The sequence below is a fragment of the Pelophylax lessonae genome (assembly GCF_965119305.1).
Source record: "Pelophylax lessonae genome assembly, chromosome: 4".
NCBI lineage: Eukaryota > Metazoa > Chordata > Amphibia > Anura > Ranidae > Pelophylax > Pelophylax lessonae.
In genome coordinates, this window is record NC_138771.1 from 491,069,736 (window position 1) to 491,083,658 (window position 13,923).

The window sequence follows — 13,923 nt, forward strand, 5'->3', positions numbered from 1 at the left end:
CACAGCAAACTTCACTTCACATAATTTCCCCGGAAATTGTACGTTTTCTAGTTATATATACAGCCCTTACTTTAAATCTGGGGATATGCAGACTTTTAGGAAGGAAATAAGAGGAGTCTTGCCACATGTCCTGGATTATATGAACTCACCTCCTTTGCCTTTTGGCCGCTGTGGGGTTTCACGTGGAGGAGCCGAAGGTCGTGGAGATCCATCTTCACCTGAATCCCTTCCACTTGATGGTTCACTAGCTGTGGATCCAGCATCTGAGGGGGTAACCCTGCTGCCGAAAAACAGACAAGAAAATGCTGTGCGGCTGTCCATACAATATGTATAACACACCTAATTTCTGACTGTAGGAAAACTGCTAAATATAGCATTCATGTACATATATTGCAGCTGTCACCTCCTAACACCCAGCCTGTGATTTAACAGTGAAAAGGCAGCAGCAGACCAATGAGCTGAGCTCAATCCCTTTGCGCAGAGTATAATTGCCTCCAGTGCTGTCCTCCCTATCTGAGCCTACCTTGGGCAGGGAACTACAACATTTGGTGAGCAAAGAGTAGGTTTTATTAGGAGGTAAGCAGAAAGTCTGATGAAGGACATTAGAATGTACAAACAATGTCCTACAAGTTACACTCTAGGCCTGGCTCTCAACTGTTTGCACAGAAGCAGTGTGTAAGGCCTATTGAATCTGTCTAAGGCCCCTTTCACACATGCTGTCCGTTTGTCCGTTTTTCATCCATCCGTTGACAGATGAAAAACGGACATCAATGCATCTATATGTAAAAACGGATGACAACTGATGATCATCAGTTAACATCCGTTTTCATCCACTTCCGTCAATGTCCGTTTTTTTGAACGGATGAATGCCCTGTTTTTCATCCGTCAAAAAAACGGATCGGACGAAAAACGGATGTCAACTGATGACAACGGATGAAAAACTGATGTCAACTGATGACAACGGAGGACAACGGATGAAAAACGGACGACAACGAATGAAAAACGGATGAAAAACGGATAACAACTGATGAAAAACGGATGAAAAACGGATAACAACTGACGAAAAACGGATGACAACTGACGAAAAACGGATGAAAAACTGATACGTTTGACGTGACTGAACTGATGAACTGAACGGACTGTATGTGTGAAAGGGGCCTAAAGCAGATTAAACAGCTGCAGTATTCCCTGGATAGCATCAGACACTCTCTCCAACAGCCAATCAGTGCCCTACTACCAATAGCAGATACATATTTTAGCACCAGATTCAGAGCATTTCTTCAGAACTTACCTGCCACGGTGGCGCCCAATCTTGTTGGGCTTAGCAGAAGCCTTGGACTTTGGGGTAGGGATGTCTCCGTTTTCAGAGGGGGTGGAGTCTTTTAGGGGTCCATGTATCACAGGCAGAGGAGGCTCATGTACAATAAGAACTTCATCTTTATTGTGCTGGCCCAGGTGTTGCTTGGCAAAGTCAAATCCCTTTACGTTAGGGGCTTGGAGCTATAGGGGGAAGCACAGAACACAATGAATCAAAAAAACTCTTTGTATGTTGTATATACAAAGTATCACTGCTATGGTCTACCATATATTATAGTGTCTGGATTTGGAAAGATACTAAAAAATTATGTATCAATCAAAAAAAAAAAACAAACAAAGGTATGTGCTCGATCAGATGCATTTACAAGCATCATATACAAAGTATTATTTAATTTTTGTTCTTCTTTATTAAAATTGATATTAGAATGACTTAGACACATTGGTGGAGATTTCCGAAAACTAGAGCACCCATAATCTGGTACAGCTGTGCATGGTAGCCAATCAGCTTCTAACTTCAGCTTGTTCAATTAAGCTTGGACAATAAAACCTGGATACTGAATGGTTTCTATGCAAAGATTCACCAGATTTTGCACTGTTCGGTTTTAGTAAATACCCCCACTGACATCACTGTCAAGTTAGATCTTTACCAATGAACACCATGTGAAGACTACAGAAGCAGAGACAAATTGCCACCATTATTCCGTTTTAAGTCACCATAAGCTATGTCATAAAGTTAAAAACAGACCATGATATCCTGTAATCACCTATATGTGCCAAAATAACTCTGATTCGCTTCCACATCAACTGGGCACAAAACTCAATCTCTAGAATCTAGAAAATTAGCTTCTGGTAAGAGATGGCACGGCCCTCTCGGGACAGACCTCACCTTCTGTCTCTGCTGTAAGTTGCTCATTGTATCCGGCTGGAAGTCGAGTTTGTCGGTTCGGCAGAGTTTCCAGTACAAGATGACTATGATGATGGTCACCACTAACACTGGCACAGCCACACCCACGATGATCCACAGATTCTGTGCCTGCCGGTCAGTCTCTGGGGGTTGGTTCATTGCTGCAGAAAGAAAATTACAGAAACTTCACGCATCTCTTAACACCCCAGTATTTTCTTGAAGGCAACTCTACTTAGCATAAAACTCTCTCCACCTCTACTATGAACATATTGATTCTTGTTCTCAAGGCTTTCTATATGCATCTGTCTCTTTTGAAACTCCCTTTCCATATGCCATTTGGCACCTGCCATCTCTTAATGGCATCCTTGAAATGTATCTCTTCAAGCAATCATACATTTTGGTGCAAAACCTCTCTCTACTTAGTGATCCACCGCTGCTTACTTCTCACTGTCTAACATTTCACACACTGTCACCTTATACACAGTTTACTGATCTAGTACTGCTTCCACCATATAACAAAACACACACTGCCACCATTCATACCGAATACTGATCCAACACTGCTTCCTCCTCCACCACATGAAAACACACACACATACTGTCACCATTCATAAAAATTACTGATACAGCACTGCTTCCTCCTCCAGTATTTGATAAGGCACACACAGTCACTTTACATGTACAGTTTACTGCAGGGCTCGACAAATCCCAGGTGCAAGGTCGCCATGGTAACTATAAATTCTGTCCTGGCGACTGGGCTTTTGTCAGCCCCTCCCCTCATTATGGCCACTCCTCCCAGCAGCTTGGAACACACACACAAACACACTCATGGCTTCAACGACACTTCCTGACAGTGGAACCCAGCGTCACTTCCACCAGAGGAAAAAATGGCTGCTCTGCTATTAAAGATATTCTGAGCCTTTTGCATTGGACTGTACTAGGGAGGCAGGATTTACCAGGGTTTTGTTTACAGGTATTGTACACCCTTTTATATGACTGGTGTATATAGGTACTATATAGATCAGGAAGGAAGGATACAGAATACGAGGGTGTTTGATATATAGCAGAGGATGGTGAGAGGAGTACGAGATATGTGATATCTGGTGCGAGGAGTACGGGGTATGGTGTGTGATGAAGGAGAGGTGAGAGGAGTACGGGGTATGGTGTGTGATATAGAAGAGGTGAGAGGAGTACGGGGTATGGTGTGTGATATAGGAGAGGTGAGAGGAGTACGGGGTATGGTGTGTGATATAGGAGAGGTGAGAGGAGTACGGGGTATGGTGTGTGATATAGGAGAGGTGAGAGGAGTATGGAGTATGGTGTGTGATATAGGAGAGGTGAGAGGAGTACCGGATATGGTGTGTGATATCGGAATGGTAAGAGGAGTATGGGATATAGTGTGAGATATCAGATTGGTGAGAGGAGTATGGAGTATAGTGTGTGATATCGGATTGGTGAGAGGAGTATGGGGTATGGTGCGTGATATTGGAATGGAGAGAGGAGTATGGGGTATGGTGTGTGATATTGGAATGGTGAGAGGAGCATGGGGTATGGTGTATGGTATTGAACTGGTAAGAGGAGTACGGGGGTATGGTGTGTGATATTGAACTAGTGAGAGGAATACGGGATATGGTGTATGGTATTGAACTGGTAAGAGGAGTATGGGGTATGGTGTGTGATATTGAACTAGTGAGAGGAATACGGGATATGGTGTATGGTATTGAACTGGTAAGAGGAGTATGGGGTATGGTGTGTGATAGGAGACTTATTACGATTTTAAATGTACTTAGGGATGCTAAGAAGGTTATTAGGGAAATGCGGAGAGGCATACCTGTGTGTAAACCTGTGTTGTGCATCTGTAAAGATACATATCAGGGCTACATAAGAGAAGGGGTTTTGTCATTGAAAATAAAGCTTTGTTAGTAAAAAAAAAAAGACTGGCTAATAACTTTTTTTTGACTCCTAGATTCAAAGCAATTTTTCAAGCCTTGTTTTACTGACCAAGCACTTCTTCCTCCTCCACTATCTGACAAGACACACGCTGCCCCCTTATATACTGCTTACTGATCCTGCACTGTGTTCTCCTCCACTATATAACAAGACACACACTGTCACCTTATATACAGCTTACAGATTCTGCATTACTTCCTCATTCACTATGTCATCCTATATGCAGCCTACTTAGAAACAACCATAATTTTCTTATCTATGTACACCTTGCAATTTTATATGTAGCTTTCTCATTACCTTACTATTTCCTCCTACTCCAAAGGCTGGTACACTCGGGCTGAATGTTGGCCATTTTGTGTTTAACCGGCTGACATTCGGCTTGTGTGTACAGAAGCCTGTCTGACAGAATACGCCCTAATGACCTGCTTATGTCGAACAGGCATGCTGTAAAAACAGCAGCCGATTGGCATCTGATCAGTGCTTGCAGCCAATTGCTGAGCGCTGAGCGGTGTGTTCTGTCGGTGAGGGGGGTCCTATGTAAACTATGTAAACACATAAGTTTAGCGGGGAGATCACTGTATTAACATTGCATTGCTAGTACAGCAATCTCTTTGCAAGCTCCTCAGTTTATTTTCCATTCAGCCTGTTGGGTTTGAATGAAAAATAAACTTACCATGTGTACCAGGCATTACTCCCATGACTCAGCTTTGTATATTTTTTGCTGCTCAAACTCTTGTGTTTGATTTTTCACTATTTTAGTACATGGTGTCAATGTCCCCTTGTCTGCACCAGGCACTGGGAACAATGGAGTTACAGAAATTAGTAAAAATTATTATTATTATTCAGGATTTCTATAGCGCCAGCAGTTTACGCAGCGCTTTACAATGTTAGAGGGAGACAATACAGTTACAATACAATAAAATACAAGAGGATTAAGAGGGCCCTGCTCAGAAGAGCTTACAATCTAATGGGGTGGGGCAGGTGTTACAAGAGTAAGAGTAAGGCAGGTGTTACAAGAGGTTGTAAGAGTAGGGAATGAGCTGATGGCAGATTAGTTGGCAGTGTGATAGGCTTCCCTGAGTTTTCAGGGATTGCCTGAAAGCAGCTAGAGAAGGAGATAGCCGTACAGGTTGAGGTAGAGCATTCCAGAGGATGGGAGAGGCCCTGGAGAAATCCTGGAGACGAGCATGGGAGGAGGAGACAAGGGAGCTTGAGAGTAGGAGGTCTTGAGAGGAGCGGAGAGGACGGTTTGGGTGATATTTGGAGACAAGATTGGTGATGTAGCTTGGGGCAGAGTTGTGAGTGGCTTTGTATGTTACGGTTAGTATTTTGAATTTAATTCGCTCGGCAATCGGGAGCCAGTGTAGGGATTGGCAGAGAGGGGAGGCAGACACTGAGCAGTTGGTAAGGTGGATAAGCCTGGCAGCAGCATTCATGATGGACTGAAGAGGGGATAGACTATGAAGTGATAGGCCTATGAGAAGGGAGTTGCAGTAGTCGAGGAGAGAAATAACAAGGGAGTGAATGAGTAGCTTGGTGGTTTCAGTTATTAAAAAGGGGCGAATTTTAGAGATGTTGCAGGGGTGAAGTCTACAAGTTTTTGACAATGATTGGATTTGGGGCTGAAAGGACAGGTCTAGGATTACACCTAGTACCCTGGCATGAGGGGAGGGATTGCTGGTTGCATAACTAGTTTTGATGGAAAAGTCATGGAGGGGGGCACGGGCGGGGCGGGGGGGGGGGGGAAATTACCAGCTCAGTTTTAGAGAGATTTAGTTTGAGGAAGTGATGCGACATCCATGTTGATATGTCAGTAAGTAAGTTAGCAATGCGAGAGGAGACTGAAGGAGTGAGGTGAGGAGTAGACAGATAGATTTGAGTGTCATCGGCGTAGAGATGGTATTGGAAACCGTGGGCAGTTATCAAGTGACCGAGGGAGGCGATGTAGATAGAGAAGAGGAGGGGTCCAAGAACAGAGCCTTGGGGAACCCCCACAGAAAGGGGCAATGGGGAGGAGGAGGTAGAGTTGTGGGTAACGCTGAAGGAGCGCTGCGATAGGTAGGAGGAGAACCAAGATAGAGCAGAATCTTGGAGGCCAAGGGAACAGAGTTTATTAAGAAGGAGCGGGTGGTCAACAGTGTCAAAGGCCACAGAGAGGTCAAGTAATAAGAGTATGGAGTAGTGGCCATTGGTTTTGGCAGTTAGTAGATCATTGGTGAGTTTTAGTTAGGCAGTTTCAGTGGAGTGCTGTGAGCGAAAGCCAGACTGTAAGGGATCAAGAAGGTTATTTTCACTGAGGTAGGAGCTGAGACAGTTGTAGACTAAGCGTTCTAGAAGTTTAAGTTGTTCAGGTTGGTGGGGTCCAGTGAGGGCTTTTTAAGTATGGGAGTGATTTGCGCATGTTTTAGAGGGGAGGGAAGGTGCCACTAGAGAGGGAGAGATTAAAGATGTGAGTAAGGGAGCATAGGATAGAATAAGAGGGTGTCTGTAGTAGTTGTGAGGGAACCGGATCCAGGGAACAGGTGGTTAGGTGGGCGTCTGAGAAAATGTTTTTAACCTCTTTAGTAGTAGCCAGTTCAAAGGAGGAGAGTGTTGACTGTACTGTTATGTATGTTGAGTGGGGAAGATGTGCGCACAGTGGCGGTGTTCTCACGTATTGCATCAACCTTGTCTTTGAGTCTAAACCGATATGATGATGCTTATGAATGTATCACTTACGCTGCGCCACCACGCCCTGCAGTCGGTATCCGAGGATGATGGCAGCTCGCTGGATGTTCACCTCATTTATCAAACTAGAAGCCTTATCGGCAGCCAGCCGTCCTCCGTACTGATCCTCAATGAAATAAATCAGCTCCACTGGGTCATCCAAACCTTCAAGACGGGAAATATTCACCACCTGGGGGACAAAATAGGTGAGTACCACTTCATAGTCCTGTGTCAGGCTTTCTGCATGTGGCTATCCAAAGGGTTCTCTATGAATGCCCTCATTCACAGATCAGTACCCTTCAACCTGGCAGTAAAGTGCCCTACACCCAACACTACACCCTACACAGAACACTGAGCTCAGGAAGGGGTTATTTTGCAAACAGCTCAATCCATGCACACACATTCTGTTGCTTTGAAGCCTGAAATGAAGACAGGCACAGTTTTTGTTTTCTCCATCTGTATTTACTCAATGCAACTTATAACATCCAAGTGAAATATATAACACCAACATGTACAATAAACGTTGCAGTTTGAGTTGGAAAAAGGATCCCCCCACCTCCTAAAAATTACTTGTAAACTCGTTCAGGTGTAGCTAATCACCTTCTCAATGGCACACGAAACCATTTGACTTTCAACTGTGATCAGCTGTAGTCATTTTGATTAGCTGAGCATGAAAATAACTTTCCTGGAGCATTTCGGTCCCCCGGTAGTGCAACTGAAGCAAACAACTATGGATGGCAAGGCACTGTGTCAAAACATCTCCAGAATAAAGTGGACAGGCACAAATCAGGAGATGGATAAAAAACAATTTCAAAGGCTTTATGAATGCCTAGAAGCACAGTGAAGTATATTAATATGAAGTTGAAGGTATTTAGTACAACACAGACCCACCCTGGATAAGGTCATCATTTCAAACTGGATAAAGAGCTAGGAAACTGGTCACAGAGGCTACCAAGAGGCCTACAGCAACTCTGAAGCAGTTGCAGTAATTTATGACAAAGAGTGGTCATTGTGTGCATGTGACCACAATATCACAAATTCTCCACAAATGTGGCTTGTATGGGAGGGTTCCAAGAAAAAAGCCGCTCCTTAAAAAAGGCCACATGTGAGCTTTGCCAAAATGCACCTTGAAGATTCTGAGGCCACATGGAAAAAGGTGTTATGGTCAGATGAGTCTAAAATTTAGATATTTGGCCTCAACACCAAATTATATGTCTGGCAGAAATCCAATACAGCTCACCATCCAAATAACACCATTCCTACAGTAAAGCATAGAGGTGGTAATATCCTGTTATGGGGGTTTCTCTCCAGCAAGGACTGGAGCACTTGTCAGGATAGAAGGTCAAATGGCTGGAGTAAAAAAACATCAAATTCTTGAGGAAAATCTGCTGCCCTCTGCCAGAAAGTTGTCAATGGAAAGAAAGCTTACCTTACAACATGACAATGGCCCAAAACATGCAGCAAAGGTTACCACACAGTGGTTGAAGGAGAAAAAGGTGAATGTTCTTGCACGGGCTTGTCAGAGCCCTGAATTACACCCCACTGAAAATCTTTGGAATTAATTGAATGGTCACCATCAAATTTAACTGAACTTGAGCAGTTCTGCAAAGAAGAGTGGGCAAATATTGCAAATTCTAGATGTACAAAGTTAGTGGAAACATTTCCCAACAGACTAAAGGCTGTAATTAAAGCAAAAGGTGGCTCAACAAAATACTGACACAAGGGGGCGATCCTATTTCCAACTCAGTGATTTCGTTTTTTTCTGACATTTTGGTGTTATATAATTCGCTTGGATATTATAAGTTTCATTGAGCGAATACAGGTGGATAAAACAAAACACGTGTCTGTCTTCATTTAGACTACAAAGCAACAGAATATTATTTTAAAAGGAGATGATTCTTTTCTATACCCACTGTAGATAAAAATACATACTTTACTGATCCTTCATCTCCGCTTTGCTGCCAGGAAAGCATTTGACAGCCGGACCATTTGCAGCCTACAAGTCTCATACATTGGACATATTTTGCACTAGAAATAAATGGATTTTTGTAAAATCTTACCGTAAAATCCTTTTCTCTTAGCTCATTGACAGACGTAGTCCTCGGTGATTCAGCACCTTCGGGTTATGCTGCCCTCCACAGGAGTAGGACTAGACAGGAAATAAAATGCTCTGGCCACACCCTAGGGGCAGTCCCCGAGGGTATATCCTCTCTCTCTCTGCCACAGCAAATCAGTTATGTTACAAAGCAGTGTTTAGAGAATTTAACCCAACCCAACTCCAAAACAGAGGGGCGGGTACTACGTCTGTCAATGGAGCTAAGAGAAAAGGATTTTACGGTAAGATTTTACAAAAATCCATTTTTCTCTATCGCTCATTGACAGACGTAGTCCTCGGTGATTTAGCACCTTCGGGACGTCCCAAAGCAGTACCACAAATGAGGGGTGGGAGAAATGGAAATTAAATCCAATCTAGAAGGCCCAACCGGTGCCAACTAGAAGTTTTACAATGCTCATCCTCAATGATGAGACTCAACAAAAATCTTTCAACAGAAAAAATCCTCGAGGTAGACCTCCGGTCTCCTCAAATTGCGGCCTGCAAAACCTTGCGGCCAAATGAGGCATCCGCCGATGCCATCACATCAATTTTATAAAATTTTGTAAAGGTATGTACCGACGACCAGGTGGCCGCCTTACATACCTGGACCACTGACGCCTGATGGCGAAAGGCCCAGGAAGTACTGAGCGCTCGAGTGGAGTGCGCCCTAACAGGGAACGGAGGACTCCAACCCTTAATAGAATAAGCCTGTACCACCGTCTGTCTAATCCATTTGGCGATAGTCGCGGCAGATGCAGGCAACCCCTTTCTGGGGCCATCCGTGATCACAAAAAGTGAATCCGTCTTACGGAACAATTCCGTAGCCTTCAGGTATACTCTGATTGCCCGAACCACATCCAAGGAATGCAACGCATGTTCCCGATGATGATTGGGCTGAGGACACAAGGAAGGTAGTACAATATCTTCATTCAGATGAAAATCTGAAACCACCTTAGGAAGAAAGGATGGCTTAGGATGAAGTACTACCTTATCCCTATGAATCACTAAGTATGGGGACTGGCATGATAAAGCAGCCAGTTCTGACACCCTGCGTGCAGAAGTGATAGCCACCAAGAAGGCCACCTTCTGGGATAAAGTAAGCAAGGGAATCTCCCTGATGTTTTCAAAGGGAGGTTTCTGTAGAACCGACAAAACCAAATTAAGATCCCAGGGCGGTAAGGGCGCGCAGACTGGTGGAGCCAGGTGCCGCACCCCCTGGATGAAATTCCGCACCAAGGACTTGGTAGCTAAAGGTTTCTGAAAGAAGATTGCTAATGCTGAAACTTGACCCTTGATGGTGCTCAAGGCTAGTTTCTGCTCAACCCCTTTTTGCAAAAAGGCCAATATTCGAGTCACCGAATAGGTACATGGAGGAAATCCTAAAGATTCGCACCACGCGATATAAGTCTTCCATGTGTGATAATAGACTCTGCTGGAAGTCGCTTTCCTTGCTTTAATAAGGGTAGGAATGACTGAAGCTGACAACCCTCTGTCCTTCAGTACTTGGGTCTCAATGGCCAGGCCATTAAAACCAGCGACTGTAAAGCACGATGGTAGATTGGTCCTTGAGACCGCAGATACTCCCTGAGACGAAGTTCCCACGGAACGTCCGCGACTAGCAAGTCCAAGTCGGCCAGGCCGGCTTGACGAGGCCAGCCTAGAATTTCTAGGACCACTGGCGCTGACTGGATCTGAACCAGGCGTCCCTAGAGCTATCTGGCCCCGACCATCCGAGAAAGTCTGGTCGTTTTCTGTTCCCACACATTTATCAGACACCTGATTCCTATCAGGAACGGTGATCTTTCCTGGTTGAACCTCAGGGACCGAAGTCACCTGGCTAGAGGCTTCTTGGTCTGTCTGGTCAACCAGATCCGATTCCTGTGGGGAATTGAGACTAATCTTAGGAAAAGGTAAAGGAAAAGATCTGTTCAGGGAACGGTGACTACCGCTCCCTGTAGTACTTAAATGTTGGAAGGGAAGAATCGCACCGGTAGCAGTAGTCGATGCTCGATCTAATGTCCTGAATACCGGTGAAAACGTCCTCCCACCCTCAAACCGGGTGGGGGCGCACCTTCAGGCTGTGTAATCCTTTGCTTCGGGTTTGGCTGAGTCGGTCCTCTGTTTGTCCGACCAGCCCTTCTTGAACCCTCCTGGAGGAGTCTTGCCTTTCCCGCTTGTTCCAGCCGGGCGTGCGAACCCTTTATGGGCGGTAAAGAAAGGTCCTCGCTTGTTACGAGGTCCCTTAGCTTTAGCAACCTGTGGCAAGAAAGTGCTTTTGCCCCCAGTGGCGTCCTTAATGATCTCATCTAGGGTGGCCCCAAATAGGCGATTCCCCTGAAAGGGGAGATTCGTCAAGGTCTTTTTGGAACCTAGGTCTGCTGACCAGCATTTTAACCACAGCACACGTCTGAGGATTACCGCTGACATAGATACATTCCCTAATAGGGGGGTAGCATCCAAGGCTGCGTCACAGACAAACTGTAGCCCTTGTATAATCTGTTCCATCAAATCAGATGTTCCCTGGGGGATATCTTTCCCCCTCAGGTCTTGGCGTATCAATCTCGCCCATTCCGTTAGTGTCTGGGAAACTAGACCAATAACAATTACTGGTCTAAATGCTGACCCTATCAGGGAGAAGATAGTGCGGGACTCCGCTTCCACCTTTCGATCCACCGGATCCTTAAAGGACGAAGTGTCCTCCACTGGGATAACCGTGGCTTTATTCAGCCTGGAAATAGGTGGATCCACCACTGGTGGTACCGTCCATTTCTTAATGAGGGATTCCTCAAACGGATAGCGTCTAGCAATACGCTTGGAAATAGTAAAGGTACGCTTAGAATGCTCCCATTCTTCTTTAATCTTATTACCAAAACACTTGGGTACAGGAAAAACCTTCACCGTTTTGATGGGCTTGTTAGTACCAAAGGGAATCTCTGTTTCAGTTGCCTCTGCCGGTAAAACCTCAAGTCTTAAGGTTTCCCGCACCGCCACAACTAGTGCGTCCACCAATGCTTCTTCCCGAATTATGGCGGAAGAATGAACGTCCTCCTCACTGTCTGAGGGAACTTTACCTGAGATAACAGCCCTTGCAGAGGGACCTGCAGCTGCAGTGACCATCTCTGAATCTGAGTCAGAGGTGTCAGATGATATAGGGGTAGGCGGGGGTCGCTTTCTTGACCCCCGTCCCTGACAGGCCGTCTCCACCCGAGCCACCAAAGACTCCAAAACTGATGTAAATGCGTCTATACTCTGTGCACCGGCGGGTCCCGTGGTCCCTTCGAGGGAAACAGGTGGGGGTGCTTGTGTGGCAGGGTCCATGATAATTCCAGTTACTTCCCGGAAAATTCAATCCAAAAATAAAACTTTTTTTTTTTTTTTTTTTAGACCCCCAGCGCCACAAAGCCCCTCAGTGTTAGCTGCTCAGGGACCCCTATCGAGCGAGAGAGAGAGAGATAGACCCCCAGGCTCACCACTTGATGCTCAGAGTTTTCCACTGCACTTGTCTCAGCACTGTCTCGAATCGACAGGAAGTCTCTTGGCTGGCTGCCCGGGAAGAAAGGAGGCGGCTCCGCCCCTCCGTACGCCTTCCGGCGCCTCCCCTAGCTCCACGAGGTGTTTGGATCACCTCAAACATGGCCGCCCCCATGCTGGAGACACGAGGCTACGCCAAAATGGCGGCCTCGTGCGATCTAGCAAGCAATGGCGGCGGTTGTACCGAATAGCGGCGTGACTGCAGAGCATCACAACACCTTCTCTACATGGGGAATTAGCCTGGTCGGCGGTACCGGACCCTGGCGGACCGCATGGCCGTCGGAAGGCCTGCTATTGCTGGAGACCTGACTTGGAAAGCAGTCTACATGTCCGTGGCTTCTGACTGGTAGGATACTTATATTATCACAGTAAGATTACCGTACTGCCACTGATTACAATCTTTTAACATATTTACAATTAGATTGTCAGCTCCCAAACCAAGCCTCCTGGCTTTTTGCACATAAAAATCACACTCAAAGTAGGGGGATCTGTTCCATGTTATAGGATAGAGGGGAACTCATCCTTACCATACAGAGAGGGGCCCGCGTTCACCACAAGACCCGTCAGGGGAAAGGGGGAACATACTACTCACCATACCGGAACCAGGCGGGCGTCAACTCCTGACAGTACCCCTCTCCACCGGGGCGGGAGGGCTGTCGACCAATACGAACGCCGTGACTCATGGTCCTTGGCGTTTCAGCGAGACGTTTAACTCGCAGGGTCAGTCCCTCCAGTGGGACTATGTCGCGGCCGACCCAGCGCGGAGCTATGGCCTGCACGCGCTCGTAGGCTGAACTGGGGTGACCACCGGATCTCAACATCCAGCCCGTCGCCCAGTTCAGCTTTCTTGCTTGAAGATCTCACAGGAACACTGGAGAAAAAAAGCTGTCTAAAAAATCTTTTTAAGAAAAAAATCCTGCCAGGACCGAAGATCCCAGCAAGGTATCTAGGTCCTTACTCCTGACTAGACAGAAAAAAAATGATTTGCTGTGGCAGAGAGAGAGAGGATATACCCTCGGGGACTGCCCCTAGGGTGTGGCCAGAGCATTTTATTTCCTGTCTAGTCCTACTCCTGTGGAGGGCAGCATAACCCGAAGGTGCTGAATCACCGAGGACTACGTCTGTCAATGAGCGATAGAGAAATATTGTTTATTTCAATAATTTATGCATTGATCACGACTGATACATGAGAAGATATAACTGGGAAAAATTCTAATGCAAAAGTATTCCAGAATGCTATATATTATTTTATACTTTTTTCACCATCACTGTAAGGACAAGGTCCTTTGGCATCCAATACTAAAAGGCCACAGTGCACCCTACCATGAGCTGTAAACTACCTTAACAGCACAGATTGAAGGTCCTGTCCTTTTTGCGCTTCCTCCTGCCGCTGTGCTCAAGGCAGTCACTTCTTCTGCCA

The 13,923-nt window shown here is 45.7% G+C and overlaps 1 protein-coding gene across 2 annotated transcripts in view; it reads right to left on the minus strand.

Moving 5' to 3' along the window:
* The window catches only part of KIAA1549, a 186,685-nt gene that overhangs the window by 29,724 nt on the left and 143,038 nt on the right, over positions 1–13,923 (minus strand). Inside the window, exons 9-12 of one of the 2 annotated variants that reach the window (XM_082255251.1) lie at positions 6,890–7,067; positions 2,204–2,382; positions 1,292–1,500; positions 150–277 (exon numbers count right to left, since the gene is read on the minus strand). In XM_082255251.1, the coding sequence (XP_082111377.1) occupies positions 150–277; positions 1,292–1,500; positions 2,204–2,382; positions 6,890–7,067 (694 nt within the window). Of the gene's footprint in view, positions 1–149; positions 281–1,291; positions 1,501–2,203; positions 2,383–6,889; positions 7,068–13,923 lie in introns of both variants that reach the window. The other variant, XM_082255250.1, reaches the window with a different exon arrangement.